This window comes from Carassius gibelio, chromosome A4 (genome assembly GCF_023724105.1).
Source record: "Carassius gibelio isolate Cgi1373 ecotype wild population from Czech Republic chromosome A4, carGib1.2-hapl.c, whole genome shotgun sequence".
Classification (NCBI taxonomy): Eukaryota; Metazoa; Chordata; class Actinopteri; order Cypriniformes; family Cyprinidae; genus Carassius; species Carassius gibelio.
The window spans coordinates 12843579-12869823 of NC_068374.1; the positions used below are offsets into that span (position 1 = coordinate 12843579).

Below are 26245 nucleotides of genomic sequence, written 5' to 3' on the forward strand. Positions count from 1 at the left end.
GATAACTAAATATTTATTGAGTCTTAAATGCATAATGTGGACATTTACGCTAATGTTGGCATTATTCTATTATTAAATGTCAGCTGCTGGCGAAGCAAATCCAGCGTAGCCTTTATCTTAATTTAGTTTATTACCAAATACCCATCTGAATTTAAAATTTATCTTAATTTAATTTGTTAAAAAGACTCGTTTTTGTTGGTGCGTTGGTCTATTTATAGGCTAAATGAGCCTATGCCTATTTATAGTGCTGAGATGTTACAGAGGACTTATTTTATTTTTTTATTCCAACTTCCAAGTGGTCTAGTCTATGTTAGTTATGAATACATTATGTTAAAACGTATAAATGACTCATTCTTGACAAAAGGCAAAAGAGCTGTGTGTGTGCACACATATGAATAATGTCAGGCTGTAAACGGGTATGGGCTTTTAAAAAGCTGTCAATCAAAATGAACTTGTCAGGCTCGTGCTGAAACCTGTCGAGCTCGGGTCCAGTCGGGCCTAACTTTTATGGCCCGATTACTGCTCTATACTGGTGTTTAATGACACAAAATAGAACAGAGGTAGTGTAGGTCCAAACAACAGCAGGCAGAAGAACACCAGGCTCGGCGACGCAGGACTCAGGGGGCAGACGGCAAGCTAGAGATCCGAACATGATCCTCCAAACAAGCCAGAATTCCAAATGAAAACCAGGAACTGGAGTGAGGAGAAATGACGGTGAGAATCGTGACCAGAGAACCTCCACAACCATCTGAAAAAGACAAGACGAAGTGACAAACAATATATAGGACATTCGGTCAGGGTATATTCTGGCAAACCGTTTGCCAATCACGTTTCGCAATCGGCAAAGCAGATCATAGCTCACGCCGTTTACCAACACGATGTATAACTCGCAAAGCAAAACGTTCCTACATGTTTTCCCAGCACATCACTATCAATACACATAGAAAGCAAGAGGCTCGAGACGTAAGAGGCGGGGCAATCATTTAAAATTTTCAAATTAAAAGTTTTAAATGTACGAACGTAAACAAATTGCAATGGGAAATTGTTATAAATGTGGACATCCACAAACAGTACAGTATGTTGTTTTGAGTATGTTGCATAAGGGAGAGACGTCAATTCTCTCGACAGTTAATTCATTAATTAAGATTGCTGGGAATTGATAAAGTTATGGATATAATCTAGTGTTATTTATTTTAATTCTTCCTCATCTTTCTTACTGTCTCTTGTTCCATACGCACTCCCACTCAGATTAGTAGGTGGCGCTAATGTACCTTTATACGTTGGCTTGCCAAACCATCATAAAACACCAGAAGAAGAAACCCACGGAAGTTTGAATGCATGCAGTATCTTCCACTCAGCTGTTGCCATGAGTTTAAGGACACATGAAGACCTTATAATGACTATGTATGAAAATGGACACAGACACAGAAATATCATATAATTTATCTGAGCTAGGAATGCAGAGGGGGAATTCAGAGCGAAATATAAGAAAATTCTGTTCTGAAAGAGGTCTTAAGAGAAATTGCATCTCCTACAAGGAATTAGAGTTGGCGGTTTCACGAGCAGTGGTAGAGGTAAGCATTTTCCCTAAATTGTTTAATGTAATTTTATGCGCAAGTGGTCATTTTTCAGAATTCTTATAGATAATCTTTATAGATGATTAATAAGGTTGTTGCAAATCACCCTCAAAGATGCTGCATGATGATGCTGTAATGTGATAGTCCAGTAATACTCAGAAGTTTACCTAATCAGGGTCTATACTGTGTATGTAATATGTCTATATTTTATATACTTTCAAATTTTAATATTTAATATCATTTGAATATTCTTTCAAATGTCACGAGAACCGATTGTCTCTTTCTACTAACACAAAATGTTCATGAATGAACATGATGATATTATTTAAACTGCAAAAAACATGTCAATATCGACCATTTTTCGAGTTCAAGTCCACTGATATTAATCCATTAAACTCCTGTTTGATTTGTTTGGTGGACAAATTTCAGCATTTGATTAGTCAGATTGCCTGTCAATAAAACTCAAATAGTTAATTGAATAACAAATAGAGATAGGTTAAATGCTGTAAAATGCATTAAAAAAACTAGCATCTGAAAAATATTTACTACTTAACTGCTAAATATATATATATATATATATATATATATATATATATATATATATATATATATTGTTGCAAAGCTCTCTCTCTCTCTCATATATATATATATATATATATATATATATATATATATATATATATATGAGAGAGAGAGCTTTGCAACAATAATGCATTGTTTTTATGTAATCTTTTATCTTAATCTTTTTTTTTTTTTTACTGACTGGACCATATTACGGGCGTAAAATGATGACGGGCTACCTTGCTGCACAAGGTGTTAATGCATCAGAGGTCAGAGTGGGACAGACATTGGCACAAATGCATGAACCATGTCACCGGGCTCGATGCCAGGTAGAGTTGGATGGGATAAAACATTGCTTATCAAGTTAAACACATCATCATGTCTTTGCATGTAAATAATTATACATTGTGGAATCAAACATCAGTGTCTATTTGGTCATCAGCCTTTATACGTATAGATAATACCTGAGAGTGGTGTTGCAAGTTTTTGCTGTTTCCATTGCATTCTGTTGTAAGGGGGAACAAAAACTATTACTAAAAACTAACTAGTGCAGAATGTTAAAAAGTCTTACTACTTCCATACTTTCTAAAAGAACTGTATGTAACCTAATAAAATTTTATTTCAGGGAGCACGGAATTTGAATCTGGTCCCATACAATGAAAAGCTTTGCATGTTTGGTGTCACACGTTATTGCAATTGATGGCTTCAGCACGAAAATTGTTGGCCATTCCACTATGCCAATAAAGAATAATTTAACCATTTATGAAGAGGTGTACAAGTAAGATGAAATATTATATTATTATATGTTCATAGTTTTTGTGTACCTTAATGTTAATGTTAAATTCTAACTTTATTTTTTTATTTCTTCCTAGAAAAGCTGTCCTTTCCCATGGGATGTGGGACCAGGTCAGAGTGGACCATGGCACAGGATTTAACCTAACCCTCTTCATGCAGGAAATGTTGGCAGAATACAGACATAACCAGCAGAGACTACCTTAGACACTTTTTCCACACACACTGCTCTGTATATACCTTAAAAGGCTCAGTAATATGTAGGTGTTTACATGCTCATGCACCACAAATCATCTTGCATTGGTTCCCAACCAGCTGCTTGACTTACAATGTTTCTCTTTGCACATGTACAGTATTATGTGAAACATTCATATAGTATGTTTTTTTCAGTGTATGTATAGGTAAATACTTATATATAGTATATTTATAATCAAAATTGGTCAGTAGGTTAGTTGTGTATAGGTTTATACTGTTTTACTTCATTGTTGTTTGTCTATGTTCATGAAGCACTGTGGTCCTGCGAGGCACGACATTTCATTGCAATGACACGGGTAATACAAGGAGAAGGGTGACTTATGAGGACATAACCCATGTCCCCATTTTTCAAAACGCTTATAAATCATACAGAATGTGTTTGTTTTGAGAAAGTAAAAATGCACAAAGTTTCCTGTGAGGGTTAGGGTTAGGGTTGGTGTAGGGCCATAGAATATACAGTTTGTACAGTATAAAAACCATTACGCCCATGGGATGTCCCCACTTTTCACAAAAACAAACATTTGTGTGTAAATTTGTACTATCTTAACTCGTGGTCAATTAACCAAGAATCTTGTGCATTTTTCTAGGGAAGGAACATTTTCTTTGCCAAAATAGTTAAGTCTCGCCCCAACATGCCACCACTACTTGCTAATTCCCCCTGGCACATCATGAGTCATTTCACTGATTACTAGCAGAAGAAACACGTTGGTCTTTGTTTCACTCTCATGGTGCTTTAGTCTCTCATCACTTTACTCAGTTAATGTAATGTAAAATGTTTCAGTACATAGACAACTCTTTAATATTTTTTGATAGTCTTTTTGCAGTTGAAACACTTGTAGATCACCTGCATTCTCTGCTTTTAAATCACATGTCCATTTTTTTTATGAAAATTTTTAATATCATATCTTTAACCCCTTATCTGTCACGCCCCATTTTTGAACATAGATATGAAAGTGCACTATCAAAACTTTAATTGTTTTAATTCATGAACACTTTAAAACTAGACCAACCTTAGGTCTGTATTCCAAAGACGACAACCAGCTGTTTTATTTTACTGTAAAGAAAATGTACTGTACTATTTTTTTAAACAATTAATAAGTATTTAAAAATTTATTTTCATAAAAAAAATTTTTTGTTTGTTTGGGTGTCAAACCTTTTTGGACCTTGAACAACCAAATAAATAAATAAACAAATTTAAGAAAATAACTGAGAAAGATGTTTAATATTTAATTTAATTATTTTCATCTAAAATTGCCATGAAATCAAAGCCGTATGTCTAAATAAGTTATGTATGTATAATTTGATATAAAATGTCATATATAAAAAATTGAGGTTTCTAGTAAACTGTTTAGGCATTATACTAAAAATAGAGTGACACTCTAAATTCTTTAAATGCAATTTTATGTCACAAATGTATACATTTCTCTCTTAATATCACTACTATCACAAAATAACCATCAAATATGGAATCTTAAGACTTAGACCTTCCCAACGATAAGATTGTAAAAAGTTTTGATTGTAAAATACCATACCTTTTATAATATGACTCTTGAAAGCGCCCACAAAGGGGGAGGAGACCACTAAAAGATTTGAAAATACAATTCAATATTTGAAAAAACAAACAAAAAAATGTAATTATCCGATTTCAAAATGGTTTAGGATTAATGGTCACAGGATTAATATTAAGATTTTTAAGGTCACTATATTGTTTGCAATTTCCATGCGCATCTGACTGACAGATGAGTATATAAGTTTATGTTCATGTTGTGGTTATTTCAGCAGACAGTTTGCTTCATAAATTCACATGCACTGGAAAAAGGTCAGAGAAGGGTTACAATCAGGCAAGAGCCAGGACATTTTTTCATAATTTATTAACAATCTTGAATACACCTTTTGTAACACAAATAGCTTTACTATTTGCTGTACTTTATTTATTTACCTAAAGTGGCTAATGAATTGCAAGTCATTTACTGCAAATAGTGAACTTCAGCTTTGCAAAAGAAATACTTTCAATAGATTTTCACATCATACTGGACTTACCAATGGATTGATTCGTACAACTCTTGAAACCAATCAGCAATAGACTATGTTTATGCTTATGATGGGGAGGAGGGAGTTCACAGAACCAATATATGCTGTTGTTTTAATAAAATCTAAAGTAACAGGACAGTTTTGTTAGGATTGTTAGTCATTGCCTGTGTTGCATAGTGCGTTTTAATTTGGGGGTGGATCAATGAAGGGAGGGATGTTTAATATTTAATTATTTTATTACAGCAGTTTAGCACTCTATAATAGTTTTCCTTTATTAACTTTTTATTATGAAGAGAGAGAGAAAATACATGCAGGAAATACAGTCTTGATTACAGGTACTATTATTGTACAAAATGTTATAATTATTATATATAGTGTTTGTTTTATATAATTATTTGTCTATTACATTGTTTAAGGCAGGATATTGTTTGATAACTGTTTATTACAATACAAAGTTTCTGTTCCTCAAATCATGATACTAAAAAAACAACACCACCAGAACAACAAACACAGCATTTTCTTCAGTAAAGTATGAATAGAAATGTGTGTGACATTGAGTTTTAGCTGCAACGGTAGAATCTGCAGCGGGATTCACTGGAACAGGATGTAGAAAAACAGAAGAGACCACAGCAGGAGGAAGCTTCTCTTATACACTCCATCTGATCAAGACAATAAGGAAACTACTGTTAATGACAGCTACTACTACTGATATTAAAATGATTATTGACAAATTTAATTTCAGTTTTCTAAAATCAATTAAAAAAAACATTGAGCAGTCACTTGTGTTTTTAGTATTATTGTTTGTCACTGTGGACAGAATGGTCAGACATGGTCAAATAAATAGCAATACCTGCTGCATTGCAAAGGTCAGTGTTGCAGCACTGGAGAGTCCCAGTAATCCCATCTTCTGTCTGAATGGTCCCATGTTTACACTCAGCTTCAGGTAAACAGCCTTTAACTTTGGTGGTCACCTTCATGGAACCTGCAAAAAAGACAAACTTTTAATTTAATAGGATGTTGAAACAATTCCAACATTTGCAGTTATGTGAATAGATCAAAATCAGAGCAAGCGTGGCCGTTTGTAACCTGAACCCACTACAAGTTATTTTAGCCGTACAAAAACATTCTGTTACAAAACTTGATATTTAATAGTTCTTATATTATTTAAAGGAATCATCATAATCATAAACATAGTTTATGATTAATAAGTAGCTCAAATACTTTTACTGTTTACACTTTGTTATGCTAGTTTTTTTTTACCTTTACTTACCTATAGAAGAAGTCACATATAGCAGCTCTGTGATAAGTTACATTTCCATTGAATCAGTCAATTATAACAGTGTTATAACAATTATAACAGTAATCATATTGGACTCACCAAATCCCAACTCTGGTGTTCCAGTCATGCACTTGAATCCACTTGGACATGTTTCCACCTTTGGATCTGCACAAGAAACTATCGGATCCACGCACTTATAACAGCTGAGAGATTGTCCTTTAGTAATAAAAGACAGAGAGGGTGAGAGAGAGAAATATGTGATCTGTATTTGTACCCAGAAACATTACAAATGCGATTTGTCTTTGTACCTGCAGTGAAAAGCACAGACAGAAGAAAAACTGAGATCTGCAGATCCATCTTCGACCAGGAGGTGAATGAAATAACGTGTTGGTTTCAGTGCTCATTTTATAGCTTTTCAAAACAGATGGGGGTTCATCATAACATGAGAGGATAACATTTCTGTAAACACAAACTTTAGCTTACGTAAATTACTTGGAAGTTAATAATGGGGTGGGGAGCAATTACAAGGAATTATAAGCAATATATACTGTAGGTCTTCCTAAACCATTTAAAAGACATAGTTCACCCAAACATGACTGTTTCATTTCCTATTGTTTGATATATTGTTTCATTTCATATTTAATCATTTTATTCCAAACCTCTCTCCCAACATAATTTTCTCTATAGCAAAATACTCATTTAAATATTATCATAAATATGAAATATTTGTTTACTAACTGTACACAATATAATACGGTTCAATTTGTTAACTGTATTTAATTAATTAATTAACATTACCAATAAGCAGTACAATGTTACAAAACTTATTAATCTTAATTAATATTAATAAAAAATGGGAAATGTTGGAATCGGCAATAACTAAGACTGCTTTCACATAAAGTCTGACCTACTTCAAATGAAAAACGATGACTTTATTCAGCATTGTCTTCTCTTCCGTGTCTGTGTGAGAGAAAGAGTTCAAATCAAAGCAGTCTGGATATCAGGTTCGCGAAAGAATCATTCAGTTCACCAAATTGAACTGAATCGTTTTAAACGGTTCGCATCTCTAATACGCATTAATCCACAAATGACTTAAGCTGTTAACTTTTTTAATGTGGCTGACACTCCCTCTGAGTTCAAGCAAACCAATATCCCGGAGTAATTCATTTACCCAAACAGTACACTGGCTGAACTGCTGTGAAGAGAGAACTGAAGATGAACACCGAGCCGAGCCAGATAACGAACAAAACATTGACTCGTTCACGAGTCAAGAACCGTTTCTGTTAGACGCGTCTGATTCGTTAACCGAGGAGCTGATGATACTGCGCATGTGTGATTCAGCGTGAAGCAAACCGAAACACAGAGCGCCTGAACCAAACTGATTCTTTTGGTGATTGATTCTGAACTGATTCTGTGCTAGTGTTATCAGCGCGGGTAATCCGAAGGCTTGAATCAAGGGCAATCATCGCAAATGACGCCATCATGTCAAGCGCAAAAGAACCGGTGAACCGTTTTCTTCAACTGGTTTATTGAATCAAACTGTCCGAAAGAACTAACGTAGACTAACCATGTTCCGTACACTTTTCACCTTTCACCGCACGCCAGTGACCACTCCTCCGTTGTAGAAAGACATACAAGCATGCTTGTGTGCTCATTCTCCGGGGGAATACCTATTATACAGTCTACACTTTGATTGATGTCTTTAGGACCAATAGTTTTTGAGAAAACTGGGGAAAAGTACCACCTCCGCTAGTGTACGGAAGATGATAGGGGTTAACGGTGTTCCGTACAGGCTTATAATGATGTTCCGTACAGCGCTCATAACTTGATTTTATCGGCGAAAATGGACATTTAACTGATCAAAAGTGAGCTGTTTATTTATTTTAACTGCAAGAAAACATAATTCCAATATATATCAAAGATTATTACCTTTTTATTTGATTTAAATACAAGTTAATTGCTGCTTTAATAAAGGGCACATGCGAGTTAGGCATGATTGTGTCGTGATATTAAATATGACATGTGAGTTAAGCATGAGCCATGTGAAAGGTTAGAGAACATCATTTCCATATCTTTCTTAAGATGCAGAAGACGAGAAGGGGAAAATAATTTGCACTGATTAATAATAAAAAAAAGGTTAACCAATGTGAAAACTTCATAAAGTAAGAGATCTCTGCCGCCAGTCTCATGTGAGGGTGACGCTAAGTGTTATCGCCCGCAATCGATGCTTAAACATTCCCATTTCAAAGCGTTTATTCAACAAAAAGTAATATATTTAACAATTTGTGATAACATAATATTAATTTAATAAAGGCTGTAGTACTGTGGGAAACATAAGTGGAATATAAATGTAAATTTTCACTGCTCTAGTTGTCTTCCTCCCAAGCTGAAGTTTTGAAGTAAATCTTCCCCACTGTCCATTTTCAAGCGCGGTGGGCACAACGAGCAAACTTACTCAAATATTACTGAAACAAACGGCGGATGGGGCTCTGTTTAGATCGGGAGTGAAAGACAGAAACATAAGGATGACACAGATATATAGTTTATGTAAGAACTGTAATTATTTATTCTGCAATCAGCGCTAAAACGTCACCTGTACGGAACATCGTTTTGTACGGAACATGGTTAGTCTACGTTACTGGTGATCCGAACACCGATGCAACCGGTTCTTCACTCATGAACTAGTCAGTCTATTGTTCGTTATCTGTTTCATCGTCACAGCAGTTCAGTCAGTGTACTGTCTGAGTGCATCCATTACTCCGATATATTTGTTTGTTTGAACTCAGAGGGAGTGTCAGCCACATTAAAAAAAAAAGTTAAAGAGCCACACAGATGGGAAATCAAAAATGACATGTATTACAGTGTATGATGTAGCTGTCCATCAGTGTAAACAATATGCAAAGTAATTAAACCAAAAATTAACGATTTATAAAGTTATTGGCTTCTAAAGTAAGGAGTCGACTCTGAATCACTGAAACGAGTCGTTATAGATTTCAAATCTTTTGCCCATCTCTATGTACGTCACTAGGGACACTTTGCATAATAATCTCCGCCTACCGTCTTGGGAGAAACGGATCTCTGACCTGCCCCACCCCAAAACACAGACGCTCTGGTTGGTGTGAGAGCATCATGTCGAGGAGACAGTGTGTTTTTAATTGTAAAGGCAAGTTTGTTTTATTTTCACTGCCAAAGAATGAAGATCAGAAGAACCAATGGCTAAAATTCATTTTTACCACAATACCAGAGCAGTACAAAAAAATCCCTTTTGTTGTGTTCACAACATTTCACTGATGACTGCTTTTCTAATCTCGGCGAGTTCAAAGCGGGATTTTCAAAGCGTTTGGCCATAAAAGAGGGTTCATTATCAACTTAATTTAGACCAACGAGCATCTCAGAATCACAACGCGAAGTATGATTATAAAGTTATGTGTTTGTTTTCTCCCGAGCGTCTTATCAGTATGTGTGCTGTCTGCAGCCTTTCTCTGCGCTGATCTTCATTTACAAACACGTCATTAAAATGAAGTGTAACTCCGTGAATACTCAACGAAGAGACATGAAAGATATATCTATAGAAAGCGTGACATGTCTTCTTTAAAAGTAAATAAGTGCTGCTAACAGATATTCTGTGATAATCCATATGAAAACGACGTGATGTCCGTTTTTCATGTCTCCCTTCATTTTCCCCTTACTAGTAACCCCCCTTTTTTGGCATGGAGACCGAAATTACATACCCAAAATAAAAAGGTTTCTGCTCCTGATTCTTTCTGACTAGACACATAATCAACCTTTGTTCACAAAGCTGACACTTTAAAGTTTACTGTTCAGGAATCAGAATCACTCAGACTGTTATGATAATAGAGATATATAAGCTCAAACATAAAAACAAAAATAAAAATATTAAAAACATATGTTTTAAATGTATTTTAAAAATTGTTGATATAGGAAATGATTTTGAAAACAAAGTGTAGCTAAGGCCACAAGTCTTCCAAAACTTCATAAAAAATGTCATAATCGAATCTGTAAAACTGAATTTTATGAAATATTTTCTAAGGCCATGTCATGTGTGTTTTTAGAGAAGGCTAATCAGATTGATTTATGGCCCTTGTCATCTCTGTAAGATCTCGCATGTAAACTCTCCTGTGTATTTTGTATGTGTGTTGGCTTTGCAAAACTCCCCATTCATGATTCTGTTGTTCTCACCAAAAGAGTCTTTCACACCTCCGCTGGTATGACACAATATCCACATTATTCTTTTACCATTATTCTTTTGTTTTTATTCCACCTCTATTAGCCTTGATTGTGGTTTTTCAGGCTTTACAAAGACACAAAGCAGCGATCTCACTTCAGTCTCTCTTTGCATTTAGCCCTTATTTATCAAAAGTCTTACTATAAAAATACAACAAAACATTTTCTTACGACCTTAAGTGAATTATTGAGACAAAAATGCATTATGAAGAAGAAAAGCACCTGCTATTAGTAGCATTGTAGCTAACGTTAGCATCAAGCTACATCAGACAATTTATGAAATTATTAGTACACTTTTACTCAAAACTCACTTTAAACCATATCTGTCAAGTTTTGGATTTGAAAATAAGAGACATTTTCCAGCGCCCACCGCAAGCAGTCCCACCACCCCAACAAAGCTCCAGTATCCCTTACATTTTAAGACAGGTGTTATAGCCCAAATGAAAACAAAAAACGGTACATATGGAGAGCATTTATTTAAAGGCTTATTTGCATATTTTCTGTTAATTTTACATTGCTTGTCTTTACATTTACATTTTATTTTCATTCCACACATTCTTTTAATTTCATATTGCTTTTTTTTTTTTTTTTTTTTTTTACAGTTTTTCTTTTCATTTCACATAACTTTTCTTTTACTCTTTTAGTGAGTAGTACAAATTTGTTGCAGACTTTGCATTCTTTAAAAAAGTAAATTCGCTGTCCCATTTATCACGGTATTTACACATGGGTTTTGGTTTTTTGGCAGGTGTGCATTCACTCTCTATCATAACATCCATCATCCGTCTCTGTTTTTTCTTTTGTTGTTGTTTTTCCCGAGTTATAACTCATGTCATCTGACCTCACACACCCCTCGCGACAGGCTACTGCAGGTGGCAGTTATCGCGAGACTAGTAACAGAGCTCAGATTGGGAATGTTTTTTTTTAATTATTGTTTTATTAATAACGCAGGTTAAAATTAAAGAATTAAAATACGGGAGATTTACGGGAAAATACTAATACGGGAGGACGGCGGGAAAAAAGGGGGAAAAATACGTGACTTTCTCGGCCAAAACGGGATACTTGACAGGTATGCTTTAAACCCCGGTCGAGTGTTTATAATAAGTTCCTTTAGCGATCAGGGGTGGAATTTGGTCGTTTACTGTTGTAAAAATATGTTATTTGTAGCCTTTTACATCGCTGCACAAGTTAGCATTTCCCATGTACATTTTCGATTTTTTTTTTATAAAAACGCCCCAGATCTCAAGAAAATCTCATACCAAGCTTTACTATCGTAATCGCGGGTTTATTATTCGGATATTTCGTGTGCACAGAGGTGTTTCTGTGTTGTTTTGGCCAGATAACTACCAGGAAGTGTGCAGGAAGCATGTGACACGATGTGGCGGTGTCCGGATATGACACTCTAAGATTGACATTGGGAAGGCCCAATCAGAGTCTGAGTCACACACAGCACGAGCTGACAACATAGCAAACACATACACAGATCGCTGGGAGAGACTGTTTATCATCAGATCGCGTAAATCCGTGGAAAATGAATAGAAATGACGATTCTGTCTGAAGAAATATGAAGTAAACATCAGTAAATATGTCCATTTAGATATGCATCTTTTGTCTATAAATCCTTATTGACGCTGTTCAGTGAGTCTATGTGAACACAAATAAACCGCTGCTGACGTGACTGAATATGAATGAGTGGTGAATTTCTATTCAAAATGTGGCATAATACGGATTTATTATTTTGCACTTCTGACATAAATCACTAAATATCTGTCACTGCAACAATGTTGTATCAAAATATTGGTCAAATATCGAAACTAGAGTCTTTAAAATTTCAATTGATGTTTGTCCAGATGAAGTAAGACAGTGATGTTTAATGTGCTGTGAAAGTGAAACAATAATAAACTGGGGCCGTCGGCGATGTTTGCACGTAAAGGGGTTATATCTAATGTGACCACACCCCCGCGCTGAACGTGCTATTCAGATTCAAACTGGAGCGCTAGGCATGAATACACCCACACAGAAGAAAAAGCAGCGGGACTGTTCAAGTTTTTTATTTTACTTTTGCTTCGCGATGAGAGGAAGACATAATTCACCCCAAAAAGATGCTAACACATTGTTTACCATGAAGTTGTGTGCGGAACAACCAATCAAACCTGACTATGTCAGTTGACCAATCAGAACACAGTATGCTACCGAAAGGTGGGGTTTAAGGAAACTGAATCTTTTGAACAGCTTCGCGTGAACCGTTTGGAGATCTCTGAGAACTGAGGTAATTTTAAAATGATATTTTGACAAAATGACAATGTTTTTTAACCTTGGATGGATTTAAAACTATTGTACATGACTTATAAACAGTGATAGGAAGCTTAGAATTTTCATCTTACTGGCTCTTTAACATCTTAAGTCATTTGTGGATTAATGCATATTAGAGATGCGAACCGTTTAAAACGATTCAGTTCCATTTGGTGAACTGAATGATTCGTTCGCGAACCGGATATCCAGCTGCTTTGATTTGAACTCTCTCTCACAACAGACATGGAAGAGAAGACAATGCTGAATAAAGTAGTAGTTTTTGCTATTTTTGGACCAAAATTTATTTTCGATGCTTCAACAAATTCTAACTGACCCTCTGATGTCACATGGACTACTTTGATTATGTTTTTCTTACCTTTCTGGACATGGACAGTATACCATACACACAGCTTCAATAGAGGGACTGAGAGCTCTCGGACTAAATCTAAAATATCTTAAACTGTGTTCCCAAGATAAAAGGAGGGGGGTGGCTCAACTGGTGTGAAATCACCATAAATGCTTTATGGGTATTTTTCATTGTTAATTTATTTAATCAACAAATGTCACCAAATGGGACCTAATAATAAAGTGTTGCCTTTTATTTATTTATAATTTTACATACCAGTAAGTACTAAGAAAGTTGTCACAGAACAGACTCAATGGCACAGGTGAATAAAAGTGAGTGACTCAGTTTATTTACTACTTAAATCAGTATCAGAATCAAAAAGAGCTTTATTGCAAAGTATGCTTGTGCATACAAGGAATTTGTTTTAGGGACATAAGCTTCCAGTACACAGAGACAACAACACACAGACAAAATAAATAAACAAATAAGTTGTTTAAATAGTTGTGCTATAGATGATAATGGAATAGGATTGAGTAAGATGAATGGATGTACTAGGATGGAGGGAACACAAATATAAGCATATTGCACATTTTTATTGCTTAAATGGGGAACATTTAACTATTCATGAGGTAGACTGCCTGGGGAAAGAAACCGTTCTTGTGCCTGACTGTTCTGGTATTTGCGGCTCTGAGTCGCCGGCCAGATGGCAAAAGTTCAAAGATGAGATAACTTGAATGTGAGGGATCCAGAGTGGTTTTCTGAGCCCTTTTCCTCACTCTGGATGTATACAGTTATTGAAGGGTGGTCAGGGGAGTACCAATAATCCTTTCAGCAGTCTGAACCGTTCTCTGTTTTCAGGATTTCTCAGAGGGCAGACTTCAAGTATAACTCGTTTGAAATAATGGTGCTTCATATAACATTATCCAGAGAAACACATGTTAATGATAAATCCCATTATGTTTGTACTGGCTACTGTATACAGGCCACCAGGGCACCATACAGACTTTATTCAAGAGTTTGGTGATTTTACATCCGAGTTAGTTCTGGCTGCATTGGAGATTAATGGTTACTATTTATGTTTAACTCGGTTCCCGAAAATTATAATCCACATGTAAAACTGTGTGCAGCACATTTTGCTGAGGACAGCTTGCTGAGGACAACTTCCTGAATCTCAATCAGTTTAATGCCGGATTCGCAAAAAGATTATTCTTGAAAGATGGAGCAGTTCCCTCTTTGTCTGGAGAAGGCGTTGTTTATGGACCACAACCGGTAAATGTATTTTATTAAGTTGGTGCGTTTAACAGTTTCTGTAACTTACTACATAATGGGCAATGCTGTTTAGCTTTGTTAAGTAGATATTAGGGCTGAGCAAAAAAAACGAATGCGATTTTCATGCACATCTCTTTAGTAAAAAGGCTCCTGTGATTATGAGTACATCTTCAGCACATGCTCCTGCCCACTTGCTTCTCAAAACTATTCCAATCGCATTACCAGGAGGGCAGCGCGCTTTAAGCTGGTGTCAAATCACAACACAGGAACTGCTGGCCCAATCAGTACTCTTTACGTATTTCTGAAGGAGGGACTTTATAGAACAAGGAAGTCATCAGCCCGTTTTTGTGACAGTGAAAACAGCGGTATAACAGATAGCTGAATTGTGTGACAAATACTGTTTTTTTTTTACATGCAAAACATGAACACATGTTATATTGCACACTGTAAACACAATCAAAGCTTCAAAAAAGCGCAAAAAATGGGACCTTTTTTAACGAAAAGTAAAGGAAACCAGTATGACACCATGGTATAATGAGCATACTCGCACCCTAAAGAGAGCAGCCCGAAAAATGGAGTGCAGCTGGAGGAAAACAAAACTAGAGGTATTTCGTAATGCTTGGCGGGAAAGTAACCTATCCTACAGAAAATCATTAAAAACTGCTAGATTCTCTTTTAGAAGAAAGCAAACATTACCCCAGTTATTTATTTAATACAGTGGCTAAATTAACGAATAATAAAGCCTCAACAAGTGTTGACATTTCCCAACATCACAGCAGTAATGACTTTATGAACTACTTTACTTCTAAAATTGATACTATTAGAGATAAAATTGTAACCATTCAGCCGTCAGCGACAGTATTACATCAGACAGTGTACTATAGACCCCCTGAGGAACAGTTTCACTCCTTTTCTACTATAGGAGAGGAAGAATTGTATAAACTTATTAAATCATCTAAACCAACAACATGTATGTAAGAACCTATACCATCTAAGCTCCTAAAAGAGGTGCATCCAGAAGTCATAGATCCTCTTTGACTATTATTAATTCCTCATTGTCATTGGGATATGTCCCCAAAACCTTCAAACTGGCTGTTATTAAGCCTCTCATAAAAAAAAAAACACACAACTTGCCCCCAAAAGAACTAGTTAATTATAAACCAATCTCAAATCTCCCTTTTCTGTCCTAGATACTAGAAAAGGTGGTATCCTCACAATTATATTCCTTCTTAGAGAAAAATTGTATATGTGAGGTTTTCCAGTCAGGATTTAGACCGTATCACAGTACTGAGACTGCTCTCCTTAGAGTTACAAATGATCTGCTCTTATCATCTGATCATGGTTGTATCTCTCTATTAGTTCTATTGGATCTTAGTGTTGCTTTTGACAATTCACCACAACATTCTTTTGCATAGATTTGAACACTTTATTGGCATTAATGTAAGTGCATTAGCGTGGTTTAAATTGTACTTATATGACCGCCATCAATTCGTAGCAGTGAATGAAGAGGTATCATATCGATCACAAGTGCAGTATGAAGTACCTCAAGGCTCAGTACTAGGGCCACTACTCTTCACGCTTTATATGTTACCCTTGGGAGATATCATCAGGAAACAATATTGTTAGCTTTCACTGTTATGGTGATGATACTCAGCTCTACATTTCTTTGAGGCCCGGTGAAACACACCAATTTGAAAAACTAATGGAATGCATAGTCGATATAAAAAAAACTGGATGACGAGTAATTTCTTACTGCGAAATTCTAAAAAAACAGTGTTAATTATAGGACCTAAAAACTCTGCATGTAATAACCTAGAACAATGTCTAAGATTTGATGGCTGCTCTGTCAATTCTTCGTCATCGGTTAGGAACCTAGGTGTGCTATTTGATCATAATCTTTCCTTAGAAAGACACGTTTCTAGCATTTGTAAAACTGCATTTTTCCCATCTAAAAAATATATCTAATTTATAATAATAATATTTCATTTATGACCTCAAGGTTAGATTATTGTAATGCTTTATTGGGTGGTTGTTCTGCACGCTTAGTAAACAAACTACAGCTAGTCCAAAATGCAGCAGCAAGAGTTCTTACTAAAACCAGGAAGTATGACCATATTATCCCGGTCCTGTCAACAATGCACTCGCTCCCTATCAAACATTGTATAGATTTTAAAATATTGCTTAAAGCCCTGAATGGTTTAGCACCTCAGTATTTGAATGAGCTCCTTTTACATTATAATCCTCTACGTCCGCTACGGTTCCCGGAAACCGATCGAGCACAGCCCTCTTGAAGGACATCTCAATTCTCTAACTGCACCACGAGGACGAGGATCGACGAGGGAGGAGGCTTCATGAGGAGCGATGAGCGAGGATACACAGGTGTATTCTATGCGGAAGTCTTTTATCGAACATAACGTGATGCACGTATAAATTCTCCTCCCCCTTCACATCTTTTGTAATTATTTTTATTTTACCTTTTCACTTCAAATAAATCATGCATGTCATATATTTCAAAAAAGGCATCTTGGTTTATTAATATTTATTATGAATGTCTTAATTAACATACTTTAACAACATAAGGGCAGATCCCTTTAATCACAACTGATGACACTTTGAAGTAACGCTTAAGGGAGTGAGGATAAATCAGGAGTGAGGATAAAAAAGAGGTGGAGCTAAGACACGAGGAAAGGAAATGAGGATGCACAAATAAGAATTGAGAAGCACCCCTTGTCTCAGATGACCATCAGGACAAGACCACAGGAAACAGATGATTCTTCTGCACAATCTGACTTTACTGCAGCCTGGAATTGAACTACTGGTTTCGTCTGGTCAGAGGAGAACTGACCCCCCAACTGAGCCTGGTTTCTCCCAAGGTTTTTTTCTCCATTATGTCACCGATGGAGTTTCGGTTCCTTGCCGCTGTCGCCTCTGGCTTGCTTAGTTGGGGTCACTTTATCTACAGCGATATCGTTGACTTGATTGCAAATGAATGCACAGACACTATTTAACTGAACAGAGATGACATCACTGAATTCAATGATGAACTGCCCTTAACTATCATTTCGCATTTTTGACACACTGTTTTCCTAATGAATGTTGTTCAGTTGCTTTGACGCAATGTATTTTGTTTAAAGTGCTATATAAATCAAGGTGCAAAAACAAACTGCAAATGAAAGATACTGGCAAAACCAAAGAATTTCAGGAGATGGTCCCAGACTGATCATGGGGAGCACCGTGTGAGAAATCCATTTTCATATAGATGGATAGACAACTTTGGGGCCCATGCATCAATCATTTTCATTTTCAAGTTCCCACAGAAGTTATGTAGCACAATACATGCTGTGACAATTTAATTGATGTTGCTTCTCTAATTTCTAGAGTAATTTCACTAGAAACTGCCTTCTACCCTTAAGGGGTCCAAATACATGCTCCGACTCATTGAAGCTGTGCCTTCAGGAAAAGCCTTCATAATATTCTTGCTTAGACTGTGACATGTATCATGTATAAACACTCACCCTATGTCTAACCCATAACATATTATAAAGGGTAACTTTCAAAAAACTAACTTACGGGAGATAACACAGATAGGACAGAGTTTAGGTCCAACCCTAATCAAACACATCTAAACCAGTTAATCAAGGTCTTACTAGGCATGCTAGAAACATTCAGACAGGTGTGTTGTTGGAAGCTGGAGCTAAACTCAGCAGGACACTGTCCCTCCAGGACCAGGCTTGGAGACCCCTGGGATAAATAAAGTGATACCTGGTGAACAGAGTGTCAGATCAAGACAATACAGGGAAAATCTAGGTCATACATGAAAGAACACACTGTTAGACTTTGCTGTAATTTTACAGTTACCCCTAAAAAGCCCAGTAAACTACAATATACATGTTTTACGGTTAACTACTTTAATATGCTCTCCATTATGCATATTTTAGTGCCATTTACAGTAATTTAGTGTATGTGGGAATTTTCGGTACTTTACTGTTTGCCCCAAAACGGTAATGTGCTGAAAACATTAATCTGTTTTGCCAATATAATGTCTGGGTAAGCACAAGTGTGGTGAAATAAATGTATTTTTAAAATGATTAAAAATAAAATATATAAACTTTGCTTACACCACACTAAATTTAGATTTTATTTGTGTGCAAATCCAGCGCAACAACCTGGCAGAGGTTATATAAACTGAGGCTTGTTTCGGGTGCATGCATAACGGAATACCCCTGTGAGTGAGTGGCCAGACGTCAGCTGCTTTTCCTTTGGTAAGTACTTTTCACTTACTTTTAAAACGTAAACCATATATCAACGGAAAGCAATATATCAATGAAATTAAAAAATATGAAGAAAGTAAATATAAAATCAAATTAGGCATAGGCTTTTACCAGGTGCAAAGAGTACGAAAATATTTTACCCAAGTACAATTACATGAATGAAATTTTACTTAAGTACAAGTAAAAGTACCAGTCTAAAAATCTACTCAAGTAAAAGTAAAAGTAAAAAGTAGCTTGTCAGAGTAAAAATTACTTACACTTTACAGGGAGGTAAAAATGGGAACAAATGGGAGGGCCACAGCCCTGCACAGTTTAGATATAACCCAAATTAAACACATCTGATCCAGCTAATCTAATCATTTAGGCTTATTTGAAAACTACATGTGTGTGCTGGAGCACGGTTGGAGCTAAATTCTGCAGGGTTGCGTCCCTCCAGGAACTGAGTTTGACACCTTTGGGATAGGCCTTTAAATCTCAAACCAGTTGAAGGAATCAGTTATTTATAATAATAAGACATTTGGGCTGTTACCAGGCAAATTAAATCAGTATCAGCAAAATTAATCTTTTCAATGCAGAGAAGCTGCATCTGAAGTGGCATTTAGATGTATTTAATCACTGTCTAATGAAGGACATGAATGCATTTAACCTGCAGTTACACATGCAAAAATAATGTTTTGATATAGAAGACATAAAATGTTTGCACTCATTTGAAATCATAAAAAAATATAAAATAATACATTAAATGTGAAATTAAAATAGCCAGTTGGTGTCAACAAGTCACTGTTCAAAAGTAAGTCATTGCGAATGAACCAAATTATTTAAACGATTGATTCATTCAGGAACAAAACTGTCACGATGGTCAGCTTGAGTACTCATGAACTCCAGTAGAGGGCACTCCACCCAGGACTTTTGTATTTGATGTCACTTTCCATTCCCTACTTCATTTCCCAGAATCCTGTTCTTAGGGCTAATCTCAACCAGGTGTTCCCCATTACCACTCCCCTATATAAAATGTGTTTGGACTCTCAATAATTGCAAAGTCTTGTTTAGTTCTGTCTGGAATTTCCGAGCATTTTCCCTGTGTTTGTTTCTTCCGTGTTTAATCTTGGATCTGTGTATACCGCCTATGTTTCTCTGCTGTCTCCCCCGACCTCTGCTTGTTACTGTTACTGATTCAGGATATCCTTAACATACTTGACGCTGTGCTCTGATTACTGACCATTCTCTTTATTAAACTACTGCAGATGGATCCGAACGTCTCTGACTCCTTGTTCCAAAAACGCCATCATTCCTCAGAGACAAAAAATCTTTGGAATAATTTTTGTTGTCAATAAACAGCCAATATGGTGTCTAAACCACAAGTCTCTTAATGAACTTTTTGGAAGAAAACACACAGAGCAGTGAACACACACACACTGTGAACACACACCCGGAGCAGTAGGCAGTCATTTATGCTGCGGCGCCCGGGGAGCAGTTGGGGGTTCGATGCCTTGCTCAAGGGCACCTAAGTCGTGGTATTGAAGGTGGAGAGAGAACTGTTCATGCACTACCCCCACCCACAATTCCTGCCGACCCGGTACTCGAACTCACAACCCTTCGATTGGGGGTCCGACGCTCTAACCATTAGGCCACGACTTCCCATTCATATATAAATGGAAAAAAAAAAAAATTGCCCCTATATTTTCAGTTTTGTGATAATGTTAAACTGAAACACACAGTGAAACAACAGTCTAAATGCCAGCACACGCTAGTCTAATCTACTAGAATTCAGAGCACTCTGTAGGAGTGTTTTGCTAGTTTTTTGGCAAAATACTGATAATGTCAAATCACACATCATTAAAACAACAATTACGGTATTATCACAGATCACACACCATGCACCACTGTCTTTTTGGCTAATTTGTGCTAAACTGTCAAAGCTTCATTTTAACCACCAATGCAACAATGCAAATATTAACCTTACCCCTTCATGCTTGTAAAGGGTTGATGTTGAAATTTAATCAACTGCTAGTTTAACTCGATTAATACATATCTGACAGTTGGAACAACCCCCCCCAAAAAACTATAAAATCGCATTCATGACAATTTATGGTGATTTTATTCTGGTTAGACTCAATAACACAAAAATGGTGTGCACATCCCAAACATCCAAATAGGATGCAGGTGCAAGACAACTGAATAATATAATCAAATAAAGAAGTGAAGTCTGCACACTGAAAACTACTGCTCCAGAGGAATAAATTTTTTTGCTTGAGCTTGATTAAATTCCTCTGTAGCAGTAGTTTTCAGTGTGCAACTTCACTTCCTTATTTGATTTTATTCTGGTTAGACCTTTGCCTACATTGACACTGATGCATTAAATACGGAGGGCTCCCCTGTTCCAAGATGGCGGCTCTATTGACGCATTAGTTCCAATGAACTGCCGTAGCCAAGGTGGAATCTAGTGTATGTCTATGATTTGGAGAGACACAGAGGAGTGAAATTGTTGAATAAAGTCGTTATTTTTGTTTTCTTTAAGTACAAAATATATTCTCGTCAATTCATAAAGTTACGGTTGAACAACCCATTCTCACTCCAAAGGTGTCAAAAACCGAAGCATGGTCAAGCGCCCCTAGCGTCACTTTTATGACGCCAAATGTGCCTCTCGGCGTCGAATATCGAAGCACTACGACCTTCATTGCTTTCAGTGGGAAACTTTTGCCGTCAGAATTCGACACGAGGACATGACATGTTTATCGCTATGAAATCACGTTCAGGAAGTCTCATTCAGCACAAATCGCGATACTTGCTATCAGTTCCACAGTTTGGGTGAGTAGTCGTAAATAGCTCTTTTAATGCCTTTTATAAAATGTATTCTGTCTTATTTATTAATCAGATTAGTGCCATATGTTTAATCGCTGTATTATATCGGTCATCCGCGGCTGCCTTTGAGTTTCATTGCGTTTAAATAAATGAACACAGCTGCTTATTAGTGTGATTAAACTCTATCTGTCACGTGACGTGCCATAGACATTCGATCCGTTTTATATTATTATTAGAGGCACATTTGGCGTCATAAAAGTGACGCTAAGGGCGCTTGACCATGCTTCGGTTTTTGACACCTTTGGAGTGAGAATGGGTTGTTCAACCGTAACATTATGAATTGACGAGAATATATTTTGTACTCAAAGAAAACAAAAATAACGACTTTATTCAACAATTTCACTCCTCTGTGTCTCTCCAAATCATAGACATACACTAGATTCCACCTTGGCTACGGCAGTTCATTGGAACTAATGCGTCAATAGAGCCGCCTTCTTGGAACAGGGGAGCCCTCCGTATTTAATGCATCAGTGTCAATGTAGGCAAAGGTCTAACCAGAATAAAATCAAATAAGGAAGTGAAGTTGCACACTGAAAACTACTGCTACAGAGGAATTTAATCAAGCTCAAGCAAAAAAATTTATTCCTCTGGAGCAGTAGTTTTCAGTGTGCAGACTTCACTTCTTTATTTGATTATATTATTCAGTTGTCTTGCACCTGCATCCTATTTGGATGTTTGGGATGTGCACACCATTTTTGTGTTATTGAGTCTAACCAGAATAAAATCACCATAAATCGTCATGAATGCGATTTTATAGTTTTTTTGGGGGGGTTGTTCCAACTGTCAGATATGTATTAATCGAGTCCAGAGAAAATTTAAGGTTTTGATATTAAGATATTAATATTACAAGATATTAAGATCTACTTTTTCAAATTATAATACATAGTGATAGTAGGCCTAAGTTTATTAGTCACATTCTTCCAGTTTAGTAAATTTCGAAAGAACTATCGAGTCAAAACATAAGCTACTTACCTTGGCTTACTGCATGCAAAGTTGCTACAGTGGTGTGACTATACATGTTCATTTAAACATTTTAATTGTATTAGTTTATTAAATATGATACTCAAAGCAATTTGCAGGTGGAAGCAAATCACAAATTTGAGTGGAACATAATGTGATAGTTAGATATAGTGCCAAAGACCGTTCAATCTTCCCTTTAATCCTATCCCGCAATACTTTTGCCACATTAAATAAGTATGTACTAAAGTCACATTCATACAGAACCCCCCCCCCCCAACCAAATCAGTGAAGTGTCATACAGCGCAATTCGGAGAAACTACTGAATAGAGACCAAAACAACCGTCCACCTTTCCAACATCTTATGATGATGTTACACTAATATAAATAAATTCTGTTCATTGTCAGTTTCCCTATCTGTCAAAAACTAATGGGTAACTAGCATGGATTAGCTGCGGTCATTAACCAAGGACTGAAACAAACCAATGTAACCATAAATATAAATTCGTAAAATTCAGAATTGAGAGGTATGTTTACACATTCTAGGAATTTGTTTTCGTGAGAGAAGCTCTGCGGTGCAACAGAATGACGGCGACAGAACAAAAAACACACAATAAAAGAATAAAAAATACAAATACGTAGGTAAGGAATGACAATATACAAATTGACAATGGTATGTGCAGGTATATAATAATAGGCAGTTTTGTATGTAGTTATATTATGTGCAAAAATTGTGTACACTAAGTATGTGTGCTAAATAAATAAGAGTGTGTGTATATAAATATGTTTTATAATTTAATATCATAAAACACTGTCACTTGTTAAATGTAATCCCTTGGTATCTGTTTTTTGGATTTCTTTCGTTTGAACATCCATACGCAGCACAAAAGTCTTGTCTTCCTATGACAAGACCCTTGTTCCAAGATGGCAGCGGTTTTGTCGCATGCTTAGAAGCCCAAGGCGACATCTAGTGTATATATCTATGTCTCCGAATCAGCATAGCACGATTTTGGTGTATGTTCTTCTGTGTCAGCCGCGCTGCATCGATGCACTGTTTGCTTTCAAACCAAAGCATAAATACATGTAAAAAACAAATATAGAAAATACTTATCACTGTAAAAGTGATCTTACTTGCGTGCAGGGGTGGCGTTTTTTAGCAATGAATGTGTCATGGAACTACAAAAAAATAATAATAATAATTTAATTAAATGTTAATCTTTACGTCTATGTAAATTCTGCGTGCTGTAATGAGCGCGCGATGAACATTGGAGTAGAGTTCAATCAGATTCAAACACTGGAGCGGAGGGGTTTGCCATGGAAACGGGGTGAACGACGACACTGACAAGCCGCTTGCTCTGTGTCTCGCTGCTGTTTTCACTGCTTTTGGTAAGTTTAGACCATGAAAATCCCACAAATATTATTTGCCACTGTTCCTGACACTTCTCTTGCTTGTATTTGACCCGCATCTGTTTAATTTATTAATAAAATGGTTTAGTGTTCTCTAACAAGTCCGTGAGCATTTTAACCATTATCAGAGGAGGTGACGTATGCTAACTCCATAGACTGAGCTCCTATGAAGAGTTTGGGATTTTAATAACACATTTATGTGTAGATGAGAGGCTTTGACAGTTCTGTAAAAGTTTTGACTGAAAAAAAAAAAAAAAAAAGTTTTGACATCAAAGGATGACTGAAAATAGTATTTTATTTAAACTAAATTTACACTAACGTTACCGTTAATCGGTGACGTCATTACATCAGCGGTACAGTTAAAACGCATTTTGTTCTCATCTAATGGTAAACAAATATTGATTAAAAACTGTTCAGAATATTTATTAAATACATATTCTTTCTCTTATCTACATTTTACCTGTGCTCTAGCTTGGTTCCTTGTAATAAAACTGTCATTGTATACTCAGTATTGTTGGCTCTGTGACAGATTGCTTCTTATATTTCTAGATTCTTTTAGTGTTTGATGGCCAAATGCATCTCAGAGTCTGAGCAAGTCTCCTGTCCAAAAACATCTCCAAGTTGATCTTAAAATTTCCACCATACCAAAACTAGTGGTTAGCTTTCTTTTTTTAAAGGACATTTAAACCATCTCAGAATTTTCCTATATCGTGTTATATTGTTATTGGACATAACTATGCATGTGATCCCTAAAAAGATTGTGTTCTTTAGCCCTGCAGTGTGCCAAAAAACTAGCAAAACACTCCTACAGAGTGCCCTGAAGTCTAGAAGATTAGACTAGTGTGTGCTCGCATTTAGACTGTTGTTTCACTGCGTGTTTCAGTTTGTTAAAATGCATTTAACATGATCACAAAACTGAAAATAGAGGGGCAAAGTTTGGAAATTTATATAATTTCATATAGTAAATCAGTATCACACGAAGACTGGGCGTTTTCTTCCAAAAAGTTAATTAAGAGACTTGAGGTTTAGACACCATATTGCCTGTTTATTGACAACAAAAATTATTCGTTCGGATCCATATGCAGTAGAGTGGAGTGCCCTTTACTGGAGTTCATGAGTACTCCAGCTGACCATCGTGACAGTTTTGTTCCTGAATGAATCAACCATTTAAATAATTTGGTTCAATCGCAATGACTCACTTTTAAACAGTGACTTGTTGACACCTACTGGCGATTTTAATTTCACATTTAAAGTAATATTTTATAATTTTTTATAATTTCAAATTAGTACAAACATTTTATGTCTTGTATATCAAAACATTATTTTTTGCATGTGTAACTGCAGGTTAAATGCATTCACGTCCTCTATTAATCAGTGTGTAAATACATCTAAATGCCATTTCAGATGCAGCTTCTCTGCATTGAAAAGATGAATTTTGCTGATACTGATATAGTTTGCCTGGTAACTTATTATTATAAATAACTGATTCTTTCAACTGGTTTGAGATTTAAAGGCCTATCCCAGAGGTGTCAAACTCAGTTCCTGGAGGGACGCAACCCTGCAGAATTTAGCTCCAATCGTTCTATGTAGTTTTCAAATAAGATTAAATGATTAGATTAGCAGGATCAGATGTGTTTTATTTGGGTTATATCTAAACTGTGCAGGGCTGTGGCCCTCCAGGAGTTTGAGACCCTTGGTCCCATTTTACCTCCCTTCTACTGTTAAAATGTAACTAAGTAATTTTTACTCTGACAAGCTACTTTTTACTTTTACTTGAGTAGATTTTTAGACTGGCACTTTTACTTGTACTTAAGTAAAATTTAATTCATTTAATGGTACTTAGGTAGAATATTTTCATACTCTTTTCCCCTCTGGTAATAGCCTATGCCTAATTAGATTTTATATTTACTTTCTTGATATTTTTTTATTTCATTGATATATTGGTAATGGTTTACGTTTTAAAAGTAAGTGAAAAGCAGCTGACGTCTGGCCACTCACTCACAGAGGAAGTCTGTTATGCGCGCACCATACACAACCCTGAGTTTATGTAACCTCTGCCAGCTTGTTGCGCTGGATTTGCACACAAATAAAATCTAAATTTAGT

General features: G+C 36.1%; 2 protein-coding genes across 3 annotated transcripts in view; both read right to left on the bottom strand.

The window, feature by feature from the left end:
- The window catches only part of LOC127969170 (GTPase IMAP family member 8-like), a 451440-nt gene that overhangs the window by 28614 nt on the left and 396581 nt on the right, over window positions 1–26245 (bottom strand). The gene's annotated exons all lie outside the window — the stretch shown is intronic.
- LOC127969838 (lymphocyte antigen 6C2-like) lies at window positions 5578–6857 on the bottom strand. Its single transcript, XM_052571967.1, has 4 exons — window positions 6804–6857; window positions 6595–6711; window positions 6067–6198; window positions 5578–5875 (listed from the first exon to the last, which is right to left on the bottom strand). Exons 1-4 carry the CDS (start codon window positions 6850–6852, stop codon window positions 5808–5810), a joined length of 366 nt encoding a protein of 121 aa, XP_052427927.1. The 5' UTR covers window positions 6853–6857; the 3' UTR covers window positions 5578–5807.

Coding starts and splice junctions, on each gene's coding strand:
- LOC127969838 (XM_052571967.1), bottom strand. CDS start 6,852: ATGGATCTGCAGATCTCAGTTTTTCTTCTGTCTGTGCTTTTCACTGCA. Junction 6,712..6,803: donor GTCTGTGCTTTTCACTGCAG/GTACAAAGACAA, acceptor TTATTACTAAAG/GACAATCTCTCAGCTGTTAT. Junction 5,876..6,066: donor TGACCTTTGCAATGCAGCAG/GTATTGCTATTT, acceptor TGTCTTGATCAG/ATGGAGTGTATAAGAGAAGC.